The sequence below is a fragment of the Pezoporus flaviventris genome, unplaced genomic scaffold (assembly GCF_033815535.1).
Source record: "Pezoporus flaviventris isolate CSIRO_AGI_PZ_B2104156 unplaced genomic scaffold, CSIRO_AGI_Pfla_v1 ptg000112l, whole genome shotgun sequence".
Classification (NCBI taxonomy): domain Eukaryota; kingdom Metazoa; phylum Chordata; class Aves; order Psittaciformes; family Psittacidae; genus Pezoporus; species Pezoporus flaviventris.
This window is the reverse complement of record NW_026892660.1, coordinates 379,910-398,296: the sequence shown is the minus strand read 5'-3', so window position 1 is coordinate 398,296 and position 18,387 is coordinate 379,910. Positions and strand designations below refer to the sequence as shown.

At 63.3% G+C, this 18,387-nt stretch overlaps 2 protein-coding genes across 7 annotated transcripts; both read right to left on the bottom strand.

Moving 5' to 3' along the window:
* Positions 1-316: 316 nt before the first annotated feature.
* On the bottom strand, positions 317-5,502 carry ENTREP3 (endosomal transmembrane epsin interactor 3). Of its 2 annotated transcripts, none has more exons than XM_061477921.1 (12): positions 5,002-5,502; positions 4,336-4,392; positions 4,115-4,225; positions 3,845-3,970; positions 3,652-3,759; positions 3,328-3,488; positions 3,142-3,241; positions 2,975-3,059; positions 2,306-2,881; positions 1,659-1,724; positions 1,262-1,557; positions 317-695 (listed from the first exon to the last, which is right to left on the bottom strand). In XM_061477921.1, the coding sequence occupies exons 1-12, from the start codon at positions 5,218-5,220 to the stop codon at positions 519-521; spliced, it is 2,082 nt and encodes a 693-aa protein (XP_061333905.1). In that variant the 5' UTR covers positions 5,221-5,502; the 3' UTR covers positions 317-518. The 2 variants fall into 2 exon arrangements, with proteins under 2 accessions (XP_061333905.1, XP_061333906.1); XM_061477922.1 differs by having other exon boundaries at positions 1,262-1,509.
* Positions 5,503-6,212: 710 nt separating this feature from the next.
* LOC133281975 (dual specificity protein kinase CLK2) lies at positions 6,213-18,269 on the bottom strand. 5 transcript variants are annotated; one of them, XM_061477926.1, is made up of 20 exons: positions 18,095-18,269; positions 16,554-16,717; positions 16,188-16,422; positions 14,375-14,471; positions 13,960-14,026; positions 13,132-13,248; positions 12,736-12,902; positions 12,239-12,333; positions 11,763-11,892; positions 11,316-11,398; positions 11,004-11,083; positions 10,758-10,848; positions 8,724-8,801; positions 8,548-8,649; positions 8,331-8,454; positions 8,107-8,235; positions 7,836-7,995; positions 7,475-7,576; positions 7,247-7,364; positions 6,213-7,133 (listed from the first exon to the last, which is right to left on the bottom strand). In XM_061477926.1, the coding sequence occupies exons 2-20, from the start codon at positions 16,715-16,717 to the stop codon at positions 6,987-6,989; spliced, it is 2,286 nt and encodes a 761-aa protein (XP_061333910.1). In that variant the 5' UTR covers positions 18,095-18,269; the 3' UTR covers positions 6,213-6,986. The 5 variants fall into 5 exon arrangements, with proteins under 5 accessions (XP_061333910.1, XP_061333912.1, XP_061333907.1 ...); XM_061477923.1 differs by lacking the exons at positions 6,213-7,133; positions 7,247-7,364; positions 7,475-7,576; ... (3 more) ...; positions 8,548-8,649; positions 8,724-8,801 and adding an exon at positions 9,664-10,328 and having other exon boundaries at positions 18,095-18,267; XM_061477924.1 differs by lacking the exons at positions 6,213-7,133; positions 7,247-7,364; positions 7,475-7,576; ... (3 more) ...; positions 8,548-8,649; positions 8,724-8,801 and adding an exon at positions 9,664-10,328 and having other exon boundaries at positions 14,375-14,468; positions 18,095-18,267.
* Positions 18,270-18,387: the final 118 nt, after the last annotated feature.

The window sequence follows — 18,387 nt, the reverse complement described above, 5'->3', positions numbered from 1 at the left end:
CACCGCTCGGGCACGGCCCTGGGTCCCCGTTGCTCCCGCCGGTACCGGCCGTCCAGCGGGGAGCAGGCGCCCGCCCCGCCCCTCATATGACCGGCGTCAGCTGACCCGTTCCCTCCCCTTCCCCCGCGGCCCCGGCGGCACAGCCCCGGTGGAGGCGGCGATCACTTTTATTCGGTCTCTAGCGAGGGGCGGCGCGGCCCGAGCGCTGCGGGACCGGCCCCGCAACGGGCAGCGGGGGACGGGACGGGACGGGACGGGCACGGCACGGCCGTCCGGGGGCACAGGCACAGCTGGTGCGGGGCACAGGCATGGCCGGGGAAGGGCGCAGGCACGGCTGGCGCAGGGCACAGGGCTGGGGGCACGGCGGCCCCGGGGCAGACGCCGCAGGGGACCAGCCCCTAACCCTGGGGAAGGGGCAGCGGCGCAGGACCCGGCCCCCCCCGGGGCGGCAGCCACGTCCGAGGGCCCTGGCGCGGAGCGGGGCCCCCCTTTGGGGCAGCGGGGAGGGGGGGCCGCGCTCAGAGGATGCTCTCGCTGTCCTTGCAGGTCCCGCTGAGGCTCCGCGGGCGGCCCCGCTCCAACCGGCGGGCGGACAGGAGGCGGCGCAGGGACGAGGTGGAGCTCAGGTCCCCGCAGCTCCGCAGGTGGATGCCGTCGTGGGGCCGCTCTGCTCCGGACCAGGCGCTCCAGGGAACCTGCAGCCCCATGGGGACAGGCTGCAGCCACGGCAGGGTGCTCCGACCCGGCCTTGAGCACTGCCAGGGATGGGGCAGCCACAGCTTCTCCATTCAACCCATCCCAGTTCCCCAGCACCCTCACAGGGAAGAGCTTCTGCCTTATCTCCAACCTGAACTTCCCCTGTTTGAACCCATCGCCCCTTGTCCTATCACTGCAGTCTCTGATGGAGCCCCATCGGGGCCTCCTGGGCTGTGCAAGGTCTCCAACATCCCTTAAGGCTGGGACATCCCAGTGGCTGTTTCCGGGCTCTGGTGACTCAGGGGCAAAGCCAAAACCATTGCGACACGCATGATTTTCCCACTCATAGCTACAGCTGGGGACTAAGGGAAGGAGCTGTCACGCCAAGGAGGGCTGGGCAAGGACAGTGACACAGGAGGGAAGCTCTGGCCACAGCCCCTGCCTGGAGCTGGGGTGCTGACACCATGGAGTGCACGGCATGGGAACAGAGACCCTGGAAGCGCTGGTGTGGAGATGGGGAGCAGAGGGAGGAAGAGGATGTGGATGGGGCCCCACTGTAACCCACCTGTTTGTGCCCCTGGGAGCTGTGCCCGGGCACCTCCACGCTGCGCTTAGGTCTCTGCAGGAACCTGGCCACGAGCCCGCGGGTGCCCCTGCAGACCTTGAGGTCCCCCAGGGATCGGGTCGTGCTCTTGGAGAGCTGCTCCGTCACCTTGGAGGGCAGCGCCTTGCTCTTCCCTGCTGAGCCAGCCCGGAGCAGCGGCGGGGAGTCACAGTGAGAGCGGCGGCACAGGCAGGCCTCGGAGCACAGCCCTGTGGGGACAGCACCATCGCACCCGGGACGGCTGCTCCCAACGGGACCTGTCCCCAGGCCCCAAAAGGGTGAGCTGGACCCCCATGGGCTACAGAAACACACCCCCCCCCCCCCCCTTGTATAGCCCAGTACATCCCAGTGCCCTGACCTGTATCCGCCGAGGAGCTGGACGTGGTGTCCTCCAGTGCTTTGGTATAAAGTACTTCCCTGAAATCTGCGGGGAGCAGAAAGAGGTCTCAGGCTTCGGCAGCATCCTGCACCCCTGTGCAGACACCAGCAACAGTCCAGGCAGCACGACCCTACAGCAAACCCTCCTCCCAGCACAGCAGAACCACCCTGCCTGTCCCTGCCACGGGCAGGGACCCCTTCCCCTGGAGCAGGGTGCTCCAAGCCCCTGTGTCCCACCTGGCCTTGAACACTGCCAGGCATGGGGCATCCAAACCTTCTCCATCCAACCCATCCCGGTGTCCCACCACCCTCACAGGGAAGAGCTTCTGCCTCACACCCCATCTCCATCCCCCCTCTGTCACGTTAAAGCCATTCCCTTGTCCTGTCCCTACAGGCCCTTGCCCAAAGCCCCTCTCCAGGTTTCCTGTAACCCCTCAGGCACTGAAGCTGCTCTGAGGTCTCCCCGGATCTCTTCCCAGGGATCAAACCCCAGGGTCTGGAGCGGCAGGAGCGGGGATTTACCCCCGCTTATCCTGACTCAACACCATTTGACCCAGCCCCATTGCACGCCTCTGCTGCGCCCCGGCTGCAGGAGAGCATCCCCCTGCCGCGCCCATCGCCGCCTACCAGCGCGTCCGGCCGCGGGGACGCCGGGGTCGCTGTGCGCCCTCACGAGCGGGCGCTGGCTCTGCGCGGGGCCCGGGGACGCGGGGCAGGAGGTTTCGCTGTTGCGCCGGAGCTGCCCGAGGCGGCCGGGGCCGAGCCCCGAGGGGCGGCAGCGCCCCCGCAGCTCCCCCTTGCCCTTGAGCCGCACCTCGGGGAAGCAGGGCCCGGCGCAGCGGGACAGCCCCTCCAGGCGGTTGCAGCTGTGGGTGACGGCTCCCCCCGCCAGGACGCCGTCGTGGCCCGGGTCCGCCGCCGTGGAGCAGGAGTAGGAGCGCTCCCCCCGCACCCGCGGCTGCGGCACCTCCTCGAAGGGCCCCTGCAGGCCCAGCATGGGGCTGCGCGGGTGGTGGCTGCACTGCACGCAGTCCACGCTCAGGCAGTAACCCGCGCGGCTGCGCTGGATGGAGCGGAACAGCACGAAGTCGACGGAGCGCATGGAGCCCTGCAGCTCCAGCAGGCACGAGTCCTCCGAGGGGCTGCTGTCCCCCGGGATGTCCATGATCTCGGACATGATGAGGGACCCGCTGTCCATGGACACTGCAAGGAGCGGAGCGGGTGGCAGTGAGGAGCTGCTGGGAAGGAAGAGTCCCCCCGCGGCCCCTCTCCCAGTCCTCAATGGGGCACAAGCACCTTCTCCGCTGAGCACGATGGAGGGGACGCGGTCGCAGGCGCAGGTGTGTGAGCCGTCCGTCAGGGGCAAGTCAAAGAGGGTGGCCTACGGGGTGACACAGTCAGGGCGCAGGCAGAGCAGGAAGGAGCCCAACGTGCCTGCCCCATCCCCGGACCACATCTCCTACCTGGCTGTCCCCCCGCAGCCCCATCACAGTCTCATAGGAAGGGGGGAAGTCAGTCGGGTAGAGGGGCATGGGGCTGTCCATGGAGCCGTTGTAGGTGATGCTGCGGAGGCAGGAGCAGAAAAGCTGCGTTGGGTGGGACAAGCCCTGCCTGTGGCTCACAGACCCCCGGCTCCAGCAGGCAGGTACCTCTGCGCATCAGTCTCCGAGCTGCACGTGTACTCGGGGGGGTAGTAGGGGGGTGGTGGCACCGGGGGCACGAACTCCTCGAAGTCCATCATGCTCTGCAGAAAGGTGTCGGGGGGGGACGTGCATTCCAGCGTCACGGAGCTCGAGCGCTGCGGCACCAGCTGCAGCGAGAGGGGAGGAGGAAGAGCTGGGACCCCCTGCACAGGCATCCGGCAAGGGATGCGCATCCCAAGCCTTAATCCGGCTGGGGCCAGGTCCTGCCCTGGCACCCCGGGGAATGCCAGTCCCAGCCCCGTCTGCTCCTGGGCCAGGGCTGGGACTCACCGCATGGACGATATCGAGGGAGAAGATTTGGATGCAGCACACAACAGCAGAGAGCGTGCAGACGACGGTCGAGAAGACGGTCAAGCCGCAGACACTGAAGAGGAGGTCCTGGGGGGCAGCGGGGTGAGCGCAGGCGCCCGCAGAGCATCGTGGGGTGCCCCAGGGAGCCCTGGCCCCGCGCGGGGTGCCCCACCTTGAGCGCCGCACGGATGCTGCGGCAGTCGGGGTTGGGGAACATGGTGAGCATCTCGCTCTGCCGGCTGCAGGAGGCGGGGGGGGGCTCCGGGCGGGCCTGGCAGCAGACACACGAGTCCCTCTCCTGGGGACAAGGAGCACCATGAGGGATACCCCTGAGAGCCACCGGGACATGGCCCCACGGGACCCCTGCCCCACAGCTCCCCGTGTGGCCAGAGCCCGGCGGCCAGGGCTGAGCTGTGCTCCACTGCCCCGGGGCCCACCGCACCCTCTCACAGGCCTGCAGGGACTTCACCAGCTGCGCGTTCTGGCAGGACAGGATGGACCCGGCGAGGCTCAGCATGATACCCAGCACCGAGAGCAGCGTGAAGAAGGTGATCTGTGGGCACAGGGAGCTGGTGCGTGCAGCCATGCATCCACCCACAGGGGTAGGGAGGGATGCTCAACCCCTTGCTCTGCCCTCCCTGCCCTGGCCCCCCCAACACCTACCACCAGTGTGAGGGGCCGCTTCCAGGAGATGATGCCGACAAGGCCGGACAGCGCCAGCTGCAGACGCACAGGCCCAGGGGTGAGGATGAGGAGGGGTCTCTGCCAGGCAATGGGGCCCAGAGCAGCCCCCCAAACCCCTTGGCAGAGCCCCCCAAGCCCCGTGGGCCTGGAGCCAGCCCAGGGCTGTTCAAGCAGCCCCAGCGCTGCTGCAAGCCGGGCGAAACTGCTGATTCAGGGCCCCGGGGAGCCTGGGGACTGCGGGCAGCTCCGCGCCGCAGGGGCACCGTGGGGCTTGTGGGGGTCCTACCTTCACCCCACACACGCAGCGGGCAGAGAACCCCAGTGTGGGGCTGCGGAGCAGGGCAGAGCCGCCCAGTCTGTCCCCCCACCCCCGCCATCACTGCAGCACCCCCCGCTCCCCCTCCTCCCAGCACAAACTGCTCAGGGCCTGGAGAGAACCGAGCCCCCCCCGCCCCGTTCCTGGGGTCACCATCCCACATTGTCACCCTGGAGGAAGCCTTGGGATTCTCCCACAATGCACCACGGCAGGCACAGGCAAGGGATGGGGGAGCAGCGGGACCACACTCCCTTGGGACAGCGCTGAAGGGACCCGGCAGAGCGGGGCTGGCCAGGACCCCCTCCGCGCTGCCCCGGCCCCGGACTCACCGAGAAGCCGGCCCAGGAGGGGCAGGAGTGCCGGATCCTGGCGGAGGGTGTGATGGTGGCGGCCACCAGGCTGAAGGTGACGATGAGGACGCCCAGGATGACTTGGATGAAGCCGAGCACCAGCAGGATCTGCAGCCAGGTCCGCTGGACGCGGAGGTGGGTGAGGCTGCGGGACGTGCGGCCGGTCAAGGAGCGGCTGGACTCGCTAGGGGAGGGCATGGCTGCCCCGGGCGGCGAGCGGCGGCTGCGGGCCCCGGAGCCCCGGGGCAAGCGGCGGCACCGCGCCAGGACGGCGCCGGCCCCGGGGAAGCAGGAGCGGGCGCTCTGCGGGAACGGGCCGGGCTCCACCTTTCGCCTCCCGGAGGATGCTGACGGCGGCGCTGCCCTGCCCGGGCTGTCCTGGAGCAGAACCCGCCTCACCGGTACCTCCGCATCCCGGGCAGAGCCGGGCCCACGGCTCCCGGCGGGCGGCAGAGCGCGGCCCCGCGGCTTCCTCCTCTCTCGCCGGGCCCCCGCGGAGGGCTCATAGCGCGATGCCGAGGCCGGGAACCGCCGCCCGGGACGCGGCGCCCGGGCCCCCGGGGCAGCGCCAGGAGTCGGGAGCCTCGGGCGGGGGCCCGGGCGCCGCCCAGGAGCATCCTCCGCGGGGCGGGGGGGGGGTCCCGCTGCCCGGAGCGCCCCCGGTGCCGGGTGCTGCGCATCGCCCCCCGCCGAGCCCCGGCGGCCCCCGCGCTCCCCGCTCCGAGCTCGCTCCCGCCCCGCAGCGGGGCCGCGCCCCCCACTTCCCCGTGGCACGCCGGGAGCTGGAGCTCGGCTCGGTCCGCCCCGCCGGGGCTGCGGCACCACTCCCGGTCCCGCCCCCCCCGGTCCCGGTGCACGGAGGCGCGGAGAGAAACTTCATTTATTCCTTAAATAAAAGCCGAGGGCGGCGTCGGGCTCAGCAACACGCGGGGCCGCGGCAGGAGCAGCCACCGGTGGGGCGGCAGCGGTGGGAGCAGGGACCCCCCCGGGGCAGAGGCACCGGCCCCATGGATGAAGGCACGAACCCTCCCACCAGCCCCGGAGCAAAAGGGACAAACCCGGGGCACTGGGAGGAGATGGGGCAAAGCAGAACGAGCAGGACCCAGCCCAGGGCTCCCCGCGGGGATGGGTGGGGGGGGGCACAGGGAGGGACAGGCTGCGGGGGAAGAGTGCTGGGCAGGGGGGCAAGGAGGTGATGAAAGTGTGAGGGGGCTTTAGGGGTACCGGGGTCCCTCCTCAGTGCCCAGCCCGGCTCTGGCCTCCACCACAGGTCTGGCTCAGCTGCTGTGGGGCACACGGCTTCAAGGCCAGCAGCACCCACACCGCTGCCCGGGTGCGTCACACAGTCCTTATTCCTGTGCCTGGAGCTCAGCTGGAACAGACGGGGACAAGGAAGGGGGACGGAATGGGGGCTGCCCCCCAGCTCAGCACCCTGGGGACAGAACCAGCCCCCCCACCACCAGAGCAAGCTCCTGGGGAAAGCAGCGGACGGATGATGCTCCTGGCAGAGAATCGGGTCCTGCAGCAGAGAGAAGGCAGGGAAAAGCCCCCAGGGAGAACCTGGGGGGCACAAGGGGAACCCAGGGCAGACAGATGGGGAAACGGGAATGCCCAAGGAATGGGAGCAGCCATTTCGGTCCCTGTCACACATCTGGAGGAGCCTCCTGCCCCCAGCAGCTCAGTGCTGGAAGGGAGGGCGATGACAAGCACAGGGCTTGGCCACAGCGCCTCCCACCCCGCTCCATCCCCAGTCCGCTGAGGGGAGGGACCAGCACAAACCAGCGCATCCTCCATCCGTGAGGAAAGGGTTAGAGCAGCAAACGCTTCGGGCACCAGCACTTCCAAGCTGGGATGAGGCAGCCTCTGAGAGCTGATGCAGACACACGGGGATCCAATGAAAGTGCAACCTGGATTTCCTCTCCCTCAGGAAGAGCCCACGTGCGGTGAGGAGCCGGGGCCCTGCCCTAGGGCGCCCGGAAGGCGTTGGTGGCAGCGCCCGCAGCGGCGTTGGCCGCCGCGTTGCGCACAGCCTGGTTGGAGAAGACCCCGGCAGCAAACTCCTCCTGTGCCTTCTGGAAGCTGGCGCCCGTTCGGCGGTACAGGGAGTGGATCTGGGATTGAGAAGGGGCTCAGGGCCAGGGCACCCCAGTGAGCAGAGCTGTGTCCGTGCCTGCCAAAGCCACCCCAAAAGGTGCTCCAGCCCTGAGGGCTGATCCAAACTCACCTTTTTCAGCATGATGATGCCCAGCACAGCCACTGCTGTGAAGGACAAGGACACCAGGATCATCATCACCGCCACAGCTGTGTTCTTCCGCAGCGCTATCAGGCTCAATATCCAGCCACTGCAACACAAGAGGCAGTTGGACAGCACAGGTTCCCTCTTGCCTGCCTGCCTCCTCTCTTTCTGGAGTACTCGGCTGGCCAGAGCTCCCCGGCTCTGCCCCACACACACCTGAACCCCCAGTTGGGGATGCCAATGGCCTGCAGCACATACATCACATTCTGGGCAAAGAAGACGAAGAAGAAGACAAAGAAGTTGAAGGAACTGTCACTCCTGGGAGAAAGAGACAGGAGAGGTCAGGCCACAGGGAAAAACCCCCAAAACCTCCCTTACAGCAGGGGGGGCATAAGGAGAACACGAAGCTCAGTGCAGAATCACAACAGCCCCAGACCCAAAGGCCACCAAAGGAGCTGGGACACCATCTTTCCCCCCTCGGAGCACAACGAGCAGCCCCATGCCCCCATCTCCAAGCCCCAGCCATGATGCAGCCTCCCCACAGCGCTGCTTTGCTGGCCCGGGAGCAGATACACACCTGAAGGCTTTGTACATGGGCCTGTACCAGCAGACAAAGGAGCAGGGCGTGTAGAGGAGAGCCCAGAGGATGGAGAGCCCGAACCCAGAGCCAGACGAGGGCTCCACACAGAACCAGGCCAGCGAGGTCAAGAAGTTCAGGAAGAGGGCAATGGTGCTGGCTGAGAGAGAGGCGATGTCAGTAGGGCCCCCAGTCCCGCACGCATCGCGTTAACCCCAGCTCCTGCAGAGCACACGGGACACTGGCTGCCCTGCTCCCCGCCGGGACTCACCCATCCAGAGGTAATACATGGTGGAAACGGTCTTCTGGAAGTCGGCGGGGATCTCCACCGGGATGTCCTGGTAGAAGCACGGCTTCACGGGGCAGAAGGACGGCAGCGGGGGCCAGTTGTTGAGCCGCGCTGCAGGGGGAAGGAGGCGACAGGCAGAGAGCGGCGGTGCCCGCGCAGGGGAGCCCCGAGGGGACGGTCCCTGCTCGGCCCCCCCGGCCACTCACTTGCGGGGCCGCCGAGGGCCGCGTTCTGCAGCTCCCTCTCCCTCCGCTCCAGCTCCTCCGCCTTCCGGTTCAGCTCCTCCTGCCGCTTCAGCAGCTCGGCCGTGGCGGCCGCCGCCGCCGAGGCCTGCGGGGCAGGGGGGAAAGAAGCGCAGGCGCTGGGGGTGCCGCCTGCTCCCCCGCGCCCTTCCCGCGGAGGCCGCGCCGCCCGCCCCGGTACCTGCGTGCCGTAGGAGCCGTAGTTGCGGGGCTCGGTGGGGCTGGCTCTGCGCGGGGGCTGCGCGGCCGCGGCCGGGGCCTGGTACGGCGGCGGCGGCGGCGGCTGCGGAGGACAGAGGAGCGCGGTGAGGGCCCGCCCGCCGCATCCCGGCCCCCCCCGCCCCGCCGGGGCCTCACCGCGCCGCTCTCGAAGGGGTTGTACGCGTCCAGCGCCGCGCTCTCGGGGCCGGGCCCCGGCGGCAGCAGCGCCGGGTCCTGCAACACAGAACGGGCGGGGTGAGGCGGCGGACGGAGGGAAGGGGGACCCGCGCCGCCGCTGCCCCGGCCCCGCACCTGGAACGGGTTGTCCGGTAGCACCGCGGGGCCGCCGCGCTGGGCCATGGCGGGGGCGGGACCGGGACCGGGACCGGGACCGGGACCGGGACCGGGACCGGGACCGGGACCGGGACCGGGACCGCCTCAGCCCCGTCAGCCGCAGCCCCGCCTCCCGCCGCCGCCGATTGGCTGCCGCCCCTGACGTCACCAGCGCCGGGAGAGCCCTGCGGCAGGGGCTCCTCTGCACACGCGCGGGGCGGGGCTGGGCCGGCGGGCACGTGATCGGAGCTGTCCGGTAACGGGAACCGGCGCCCCCGTGATCCCCCCGTGCCAGCGCCCCAGCACCCTCACAGGGACGGTTCTGCCTCTGACCCCGTCTCCATCCCCGCCCTGGGAGCTCAAAGCCATTCCCTTGTCCCGTCCCCGCATCCCTTGCCCAAAGCCCCGCTCCCGGAGCCCCTTCAGGTCCCCCACTAACTGAGGTGAAGCCAGGCTTCCCCTTCATCCCTCTGCGCGGTGCCAGGACAGCGCCTGCCACAGGCAGATGGTGCCCCAGGCAAGTGCTAAGCTCAGAACAGACCAGGAGTGCTCTGTTACTGCCACCCCCCCAGCACGGCTCTCCCAGACACGCTGGCAAAGCAACTGCACCGAGCTGGAACCACGTCTGAAACAGCCCCAGGAAGTCCCACGGCAGCACTGGTAAGAGCCAGAGACAGACACCGAGGCGGGTGCTCGACAACATCTCTTTTCCTACAGCCGTCACCGAGAGCGGCTGCTGCTGGCTCAGACCCAGACCCGGGGCTTTATTCACTTCATATTTATTTCTCCACAAAGACTGTACAAAATCCTTATAAAACTCTGGTGTGGGGATGGGCTATGACATTGATCCAAAAAATAATTCCCATGCAGTCCCACCAGTTTCATAACTTACAGGGAAACAGATAAGCTACAGCGAGCTGTGAGTCCTGGAGTATGTACACCAAGGAGGGCAGGAGGAGACAGAGCAACACGTTAACAGAGGTATTTACATATGGACATACAGGCCCCCTCACCTCATGATAACGGCAGCAGCAACAGTAGGAGGTTGGGCCCGTGGTGCTCAGAGGCCGCTATAGAATATGGGCTATTTACAGTATCTCACATATTAACAGCTTTACAAACTTGTCCAGGGGAGTTTTACTCATGTATAAAAAAAAACCAAACCAAAAGCACCAAAAGTCTGAATAGAAATGACACAGGCCTCCACGGGGGCTAGAATGTGAGCGCAGGCTGGCGCCTGGGCCGTCACCGGCTGATGTCCCTGCTTGAGTCCCACAGTTTCGTGCTGGGCTCCATCTCCAACATGTCAAAGAAGGGGTGTTTGAGGGCTTCGGCCAGGGTGAGGCGCTTGGAGGGCTCGTACTCCAGCATGCTCTCGATGAGGTCAAAAAGGCGGTGATGGTCCTCGGCCTCCGAGGTCAGGTATCGCTGGGCAGATGGAAGGGGAAGGTTAGTGCTGAGGATGCTGCAAGCAGCCCGCTCACAGGGCTCTCCCTGGGCTGAATGGCCAAGACGTGGGAAGGTTTGGTTTGTTCAGACCATCACTCATCCCAGACCTGAGCTCTACGCTTTACCACTGCCTCATGCACGGAACTGCTGAGCTCCCCTGCCATCTTTCCCCATGCACTTCCCAAGGTCTCCATGCCCTCCTCCTCCACCTCAGATTACGCTCAGGCTGCTGCAGCCTTCCTCATTTATGTCTGGGATAGCAAATGCTCCTTCAGGAATGCACTGGTCTGACACTCTTGGTGGCCCAACCTTGCCCCCAGGAAGATCTTCCCAACTGGGGCAGGCGCTAAAAGACTCTGCAATGAGAAGAGGCTGCAGCAAGGAGGATTCCTGCCCACCCCTCCTTACCCGTAGTGGTTTGCAGTTCTCCCTCACGTAGCGGCCAGCAGAGGTGTTCTCATCCCAGTCCAGGCGGCCATGGTAGAAATACTTCTGTTTCCTAACAGAGTAAGAGGTGTGAACAGGTTACCCCCAACACCAAATGCCTTGCAGCAACAGCAACATGCTCAGCAGGCAGCTTCAAAGCTCAGCCCCTCAGAGAAGCGCTACCCTGAAGCAGGAGCAAGCCTGTGGTACCCAAGCAGCCTTGCCCACCTCGTCTTCCGGATCATCCGAGATGGAATTGGCCCCAGGATCCTCTCCATCATGGCCAGGTGCTCCCGGTTGTCATGTGTCTGAGGGGGAGAAACATAAAGGGAAGGCATGGAACAGATTCCAATCATTCCAGCTCCAGCCCTGGGTACTCCCCTGCTCAGAACCCCTTGCTGGGCAACACCTTGGTTGTCTCTACAAGACTGCAGTGATGGAGGGAAGCCCATGATTCCCAGAGGCTCCTGGCTGTACTGGGGAACAGCCAGCATCCTCTTTCACCAGTTGTGAGGTAGCCATACAGCATACAGTTCTCACCTGAAACAGGGTGAAACCCACATAATACTCAAAGATGATGCAGCCAATGCTCCACACATCACAGGGCTGGCTCCAGCCAAGCTCTAGAAAACAATGTGTTTTAAATAAAAGATCCAGTTACAGCCTAAGACTCCAAATCCCTCTCCCTTTTAGAAACAAACAACTGGAAAAACAATTCCCATTCCCACCAGGCTCCTGATACACCGGTGGCAATAGACTGCCCAGCTGGTGGCAATGCCAAAACAGCAACTTAGGAGTTGCTCTCGCCCCCCCCCCCCCCCAAAATAGCACTGTAGAGCATGTTAAACAAAGTGTTTCTCATCTCCCAGGGTAAACACAGAACAGCTACTGAAGGATGTGAAGGTAAAATGCTCCTTAATCCAGAAGGCAGCACCCAGTGCCTCAGGGAAAACACCTGCCTCTGCAGAGAAACCAAGGGGAACGTACCCAGGATGACTTCTGGAGCTCGGTAGTGCCTGGTAGACACAATGGTGCTGTGATGCTCGTGGTCAAACGTGGCACTGCCGAAGTCCACCACTCTGATGGCTGTGCTCTTCACGCTCCGCTCATCCCGCTTCTTCACAAGGGAGAACAGCATCAGTTACTCAGGAGCTTCAGGACACAGACTCAGCCCCTTCCTTACACAGCTAAGGCTTCACCACAGGGCAGGGGAAGGCTCCAGAGGCTACACTAGTGCTAGCACAGCCCCAAACACGCTCCCACCATCAGCCAGGTAAGCCTGTGGTCCCTATGGCTCCCTCACAGGCCACACAGGCAGCTCGTGCGAGATACAGGCCCTGAACGTGTGCACGAACGTAGCTGGTGAACCCTGTGTCTCCTGGCTCCACGTTCTGACTCCTCCCTCCTGCTGCCAAGGCCAGGGACCGCAGAACCCAAGAGAAGAACCCCAGAGGCACCGTTACCTTTTCCAGGTTATAGGAGAGCTCATAGTCAGAATTCACAAAGAGGATGTTCTCTGGCTTGAGGTCGGTGTGGGTGAGTTTATTGTCGTGCAGAACTGAGGGGGCAAACAGAGTCAGGTGATGGAACAGAAGCGAAGTGAGGCTACACCCACCCAAAGAGCAAACATCACTCATTCAGGCTGCTCACACTGGCACCAGTTTAGCCCACATTTACAACGGGGTGTGAACAGGCTGCTCCAGGCCAAGATGATTTGTCAGAAGCACATTTATCATACTGATCACCCAAACGCGTAGGGGGGTGGATGCTCAAGTGCTCTGAGCTCCTGCCAGCCCACATGCACCGGAAAACATTACAATCAGGAAAACAAGCATCCCTTCCAAGCATGCATTCACCACTGGAGGCAGTGCAAGGCTTAGGCTCAGAACTGGCACTGCTGGGAGCTGCACAGCCCTCCAGGTCAGCCAAGGAGCAGTGGAGAAGCGCAGGGAGCACTTACATTTCACAGCCTGGCACACCTGGTAGGCCATGTGCCGTACTTGGTGGATGGGGTAAGGCAGGTAGTTGTTGTCCTTCAGGAAATCGAAGGTGCTAAGCCCCAGGAGCTCGAAGGAGATGCACATGTGGCCGTGGTAGTCAAACCAGTCAAACATCCTGACGCAAAGACTGAGGGCAAAAACATGAGGCTTGACACAGACCTGCACAAACCACCCCGCTGTTATCCCTGTGACTGCTTCCTCCTTTCCTTCTCATCCCACAGCAAGCCACTATGCCTCCAAAACGTAGCCACACACAGATTCAGTCACCCAACATCAAGTACCTCTCGCATTCCATCCCTGCAACTGCGCTAAGGCAAGGCTTCCCCTTCCATTGGTAACACCAGGAGCCCACTCACTTGGTGTTCTCGGGATCCTTCTCGTTGATCTTCTCCAGCACGTTGATCTCCAGCCGAGCAGCTTCTTTGTACTTCTCTACGTTTTTAATGATTTTGAGAGCAACACGGGCACCAGCCCTGGGGGAGAAACGGGGATAAAGCTCGAGATCAGCTCTGAGCTGGGCCAGAGAGCCCGTGGCCTGCAAAAAGGGCTTTCTGAATCAGCCTCACCCTCTGCAGCACAGCCTTCCACCACCCCTCCCAAGCCAGGAGGTGGCTTTTATTAACGGCTGTCATAGAATGGTTTGGGCTGCAAAGGAACTGAAGATCATTCAGTTCCAACCACCTGCCGTGGGCAGGGACACCTCACACTAGACCGTGTTGCCCAAGTCACTGTTCAGCCTGGCCTTGAACACTGCCAGGGATGGAGCATTTACCACTTCTCTGGGCAACCTCTGTCAGCGCCTCAGCACCCTCACAGTAAAGAACTTCTTCCTTACATTCAACCTGAATTTCCCCTGTTTCAGTTTGAACCCATCACCCCTTGTCCTATCACTCCAGTCCCTGATGAAGGTCCCACCCCAGCATCCTTGTAGCCCTCTTCAGACACTGGAAGCTGCACCATCCACCAAAGCAGCACCTTTTCCCTCCTTACAAGCACCCCCCAGAAGCTCCCCCCACTCTTCTCCAACACATGGGCAACCCGAGAGGTTGAGTGCCCAGACCAGCTGAGGAATCCTGGGAACAAAGAGGCTCGTTTCACCCCCAGGCTCCCACGTTGAACATGAAAGGCTCCACTGCCAGCTACGGTCTCTCTTTACCCCTCACCACCACATCCCTGCCACGTACCTGCGGTGATCGATGCACTGCACCACCCTGCCGAACGTGCCTTCCCCTAAGGTGCTAATAATCTCATCTGGGAGGGAGAGAAGGAGAGGAAAGCAGATGAGAGAGTGAGCACGACCTGGATGCAGTGCATACACAAGGCAGAGGAGAATGCATTGCAACACCTAACCTGCACACAGCTTGAGAGGCCGGAGCAGCGGAAGGCTGACACCGGCTGCACAAGGCAACAGCCCTAATTCCCTGGCACTTCAGTAACAATACAAAATATAAACGTAGCTTTAACAAAAGGGGAAGGAAAAAGGAGAGGGTTTCTCTTTAATAAACAATGGAAATAAAATGAAACAGAAAGATAAGACAGATCTGCGACTGCGATGGGAGCTTAACTAGAGAGCTAAATTATGTTACGATTTGGCTGTACATCTTTCTTGTAGCCAGTCGCCGACGCGATAGATCAGATGCCCCTCGTCGTCGTCCTCCACACTCTTGGCCCTTCTGCTGCTCTGTCGACTCCGCTGCTGGCCCAGGCAGACAGGGAATTCATCATTCACCAATCACATTTTCAACCCAGCGCAGCAGCCAGCGTCACGCATTGGTTGGTTTGGAAATTCACATGGTTGTTTGAGGAGGGGTTGCAGGAGGAGATTCCCAGCCAATTCATACGGCACAGAGGAATATATAACGATAGGGATATTGCAAGGGAACATGTCAAGATACAACACACTAGCTCAGAAAAGAAAAAAACAGTTTGCTTTTCGTTGTAGCCAAAAAGAAAAAAAAAAAAGAAAACTAAAAGGAAAAAAAGAAAAAAGAACAAAAAAAAAAAAAAGAACCTACAAACAGCCCCACCCGAACCAGTGCGAGAGCAGAGACGGTCACAACAGGGCTAGTGGAGGGCAGAGCAAGGGGGCAGCTGCCCTCACTCCTAGCGGGGCTCCGAGAGCATCGGCACTGGCCTTCGGGTCCTGGTGACGCCAAGAGAGCGCGGCAGAGCCTCGGGGAGAGGCTCCTTCAGCCCCATGCAGCCGCTGGGGAAAGGCAGCAGAAGGCGGGTGCTGGCAAGTCCTGCACAAGCAAAGGCCCGGGCTGTCCCCCACATCCCATTCCAACAGCCCCCCGACAGCGTCCCCCAGCCCCAACACTCAGGCAAAGATGAATTCAGAGGTTTCAGAAGCAACTCTCAGTACAACGATCCGTCCAAACCAGAGAGGACTGCGACTGCCTTGGGGAAGATGTGACCTTGCTGCCTGCACCCTCCCCTAACAAAGCTGATCCTGGAAGGACTAGCTTCCAGGAGAGAAGCAGAGGCCCAATAGGGAATAGGGACAGCCTGGGATGAGGCAGATAAGAGGCTTATGCCAGAGAAGAGAGAATTCCTGCCTTCAGTTCTTCAGCTAAGTATCCCCACACCTGGGAGCAACCAACCGGCCAGCACACCTGGGACCTGAATCCAGCCCCCAGTCCCATCCCTGGACATACAGCCAGAACAGACCGGACAACACTGAGAGCTCCACATACAGAGCAGAGAACGTGTCTGGGTCTAACAGAAGTGGAAGGTGAACAGCAGAACAGACAAGAAGAGAACGGCAGGGACACTGCTGGGAAGAGCCTGTGACGGTTGCTGCCTCCACTTGAATTGATCAGTCCACAAGTTTCACTCCTTTGCAGAGCCCCTCACATGACACCCCACATCAGCTGAGCCCACCCAGAAGGATCCTGCTCTGCTGCAGGACGTAACCCTCAGAGACAGGGAGGCTTCCTGCCACAGAACACAGAACCAGGGACCGAGCTGCCTGTGGCAGGCAGGATGAGCTCTCTGGGACCAGGATCAGCTGGACCTCACACAAAAGACTGCTTGGCTGGGGTTCCTAGACAGCTCTTAATGAGCACCACCGAACAAAAACAGTGCTCTGCAGGGATAAAGGAGCTGAGGCCTGCTGCACCACCCCGGGGGGGACACGCCAGCCTCGCAAGGCACAGCCTGTCCTCCTCCCACCTCTGAGCAGGCAACACTATGAGAGGGGCTGAGCTGCCTGGGCCGGGCTGGCACAGGGCAGCCCCTGCTGAGGCGCAGCAGGATGGTGGACACGAGCTGCCACCTGCACCAAAGGTTTCTCTATGCACATCTCAAGCCGAGTCTGAGAGAGCAGTTAGAAAGTGAGTTTTCCACTTACCCAGCTCGGCACCTGGGAGAGAAAGGTTACAGGGGAGGCCCAACACAGCAGGATACTCACCGATGAGGAGCGACTAAAGGACCGGCTGCGGCGCCGCCTCCGCCTGTGCTTACGCCGGCTGCTTTTGCAGCTCCGGTAGCTGCCCTCACGGTCCCGGGAGCGCCGGTACTCGTAGGAGTGACGGTACTCGGGGTCATAGTAGGCTTCCCCCCGCTCGCGGCTGTAGTCGTTCCGCCGGTAGCTGTCACAGTAACGCCGGTCGTAGGCCCTCCTGTCTGCTGAGTGGTCATCGTAGCTGGGGAAGGGCAAACAAGGCAGGGACTGCATTAGGAACACAACCCAGCTCAGAGCACAGCGCAGAGCAGGGGAGCTGCCCCTGGAGGAACCCCGCAGGTCAGGGGCCCTGCCCCGGCCTTGCAGCCTCACCTCCTGGAGCGAACGTGGTAGCTGTCCTCCCGCCGGTGCCGCCGGTCCCGCTCGCTGCTGCTGGACCGCGACCGCCGCCGCTTGTGCTTGCGGCTCCTGTAACGCTCGTGGTAACTGCCCCGGCTGCTGCGCTCCGACGAGCGGTACCTTCGGGAGTGAGGCATCTGCAGGGACAGGAGAGGACCGTGAGAGGCAATGGCAAGGGAGGGAAACCAGCGCAGAGCATCCGCAGCCAAGGAGTTGCCAGGGCAAGGAGAGGGGAGGCCACCAGCAGCGTCTGAGCATGCAGGGGGGGACCTGAGAGGGAGGGTATGAGCTTCTGAGAGACCCCAGCACCCCATATGAGAGGATGCGGCCACCCATATGGGCTGTGCTTGCTGCAGTTCTGGTTTTCAGGTTACTTTCACCTCTTCGCACTCATCTCTACTGGCCACAGCTCCAGGAGCAGCACTCGAGCCTTCCGAGCTTCCACCTTTTTTTCTCTTTAAACTAAGGTGCTCCCCAGAAAGGAGAGAGCAGCACCAAGGAAAACTGAAGGTGAAATGAAGCTCAGGATATCAGCAAGTGCTTGGCCCAAAGTCCTTGCACCCCCGTACTGGTGCACAGGGACTTTGTACAGGAGCTCCTGAAGAGATGCCTCTGGTTTACTGCTGAGCAAGAGACATCCACGCTTCCCTCTGCCCCATCCAGGGAGCAAATCCACCCTGTCCACACGCAAAGGCATTCATGAAGCCTTGCAGAGCCCTCCTCAGTGGGATGAGCGCTCACCTCCACCTCTGTGATGGGATGCAAGAGCCAAGACGGAAGGAGTCTGTCCCTCAGCAGGACTCCACCCTGAGTCCCGGTTCAGAGCATCCTGCTCCCATCCCCAGCTCTAAGCCATTCCCCATACGTATTTTAGCTCCAAACCATCAAACACCTCCACCTGCTCTGCTTCCAAAGCCAACAGCCCGGAGCTCCGTTTGCCCACAGCCCTCCTAATGGCGACTTTCCTCCCGCACCCCCCACCAAGAGGCACACACGCAGCGGCTGCACACCCGCCCCGGTGTTACAGGCCCGGCTACCGAGAGGGCGAGGTGGCGACTGGAGAACCCGCTCACGGTTCTCCCCCCCCCCCGGGGCCGACGGCTCCGAGTCCAACCTCTCATTAAGGGCAGCGCACGAAGGCGGCGCTGGAGACCGGCCAAGGCCCGGCACCCCTTTCCCGAGCAGGCAAAGCCCGCAGCGGCGCGTTCCTAAAGCAGCTCTGGAACCGGTTTGGGGACGATGATGGCGGCCGCGCTCCGCCGCTGTCGGGTGGGGCCTGAGCGGCCGAGCGCCAACAGCGGAAGCACCGGGAGGAGCGGGGACGGCACCAGGCCGCGAAGCGGCAGAACGGGGCTCACGCACCGGGAGGCACCGGCACCGACGGAAGAGACAACAGAGAGTTGACGGAGGGGTGGGGGGAAGCAACAGCAAGGCCTCACCGTGGCCTTCACCTCCCTCACACCCCACCCCCGGAAGGGCCCGCAACCACCCCCCCCCCCCTCCACGCTCCGCACCGTCCTCGCAGCCAGCCCGGTGCGTTTATCCCACAGGAAATCCGTGATGGCGGCCGTGGAGCCCCCGGGAATCCCGGGCCCCGCTGCGAGTGCTCCGAGCTCCGCCGCGCCCCGCAGCCGCCGCCGATCCGGGTCCCCACCGCCAGGCCGCGTACGCACGTACGCAACTGCGTCACACGGGGCGGGGCTGGGGTGGGCGGGGCTCCGGGGGACGACGTACGTCGTCCCCCGGAGCCCCGCCCACCCCGGCCCCGCCCCGCCCGCGGGGTCCCGCGCCGCCGCCTCCGCCGCTC

Coding starts and splice junctions, on each gene's coding strand:
- ENTREP3 (XM_061477921.1), bottom strand. CDS start 5,220: ATGCCCTCCCCTAGCGAGTCCAGCCGCTCCTTGACCGGCCGCACGTCC. Junction 3,760..3,844: donor GCATCCGTGCGGCGCTCAAG/GTGGGGCACCCC, acceptor GCTGCCCCCCAG/GACCTCCTCTTCAGTGTCTG. Junction 2,882..2,974: donor CATCGTGCTCAGCGGAGAAG/GTGCTTGTGCCC, acceptor CGCTCCTTGCAG/TGTCCATGGACAGCGGGTCC.
- LOC133281975 (XM_061477926.1), bottom strand. CDS start 16,717: ATGCCTCACTCCCGAAGGTACCGCTCGTCGGAGCGCAGCAGCCGGGGC. Junction 12,903..13,131: donor AAGGATCCCGAGAACACCAA/GTGAGTGGGCTC, acceptor TTTTGCCCTCAG/TCTTTGCGTCAGGATGTTTG. Junction 11,399..11,762: donor AGCTCCAGAAGTCATCCTGG/GTACGTTCCCCT, acceptor ATTGTTTTCTAG/AGCTTGGCTGGAGCCAGCCC.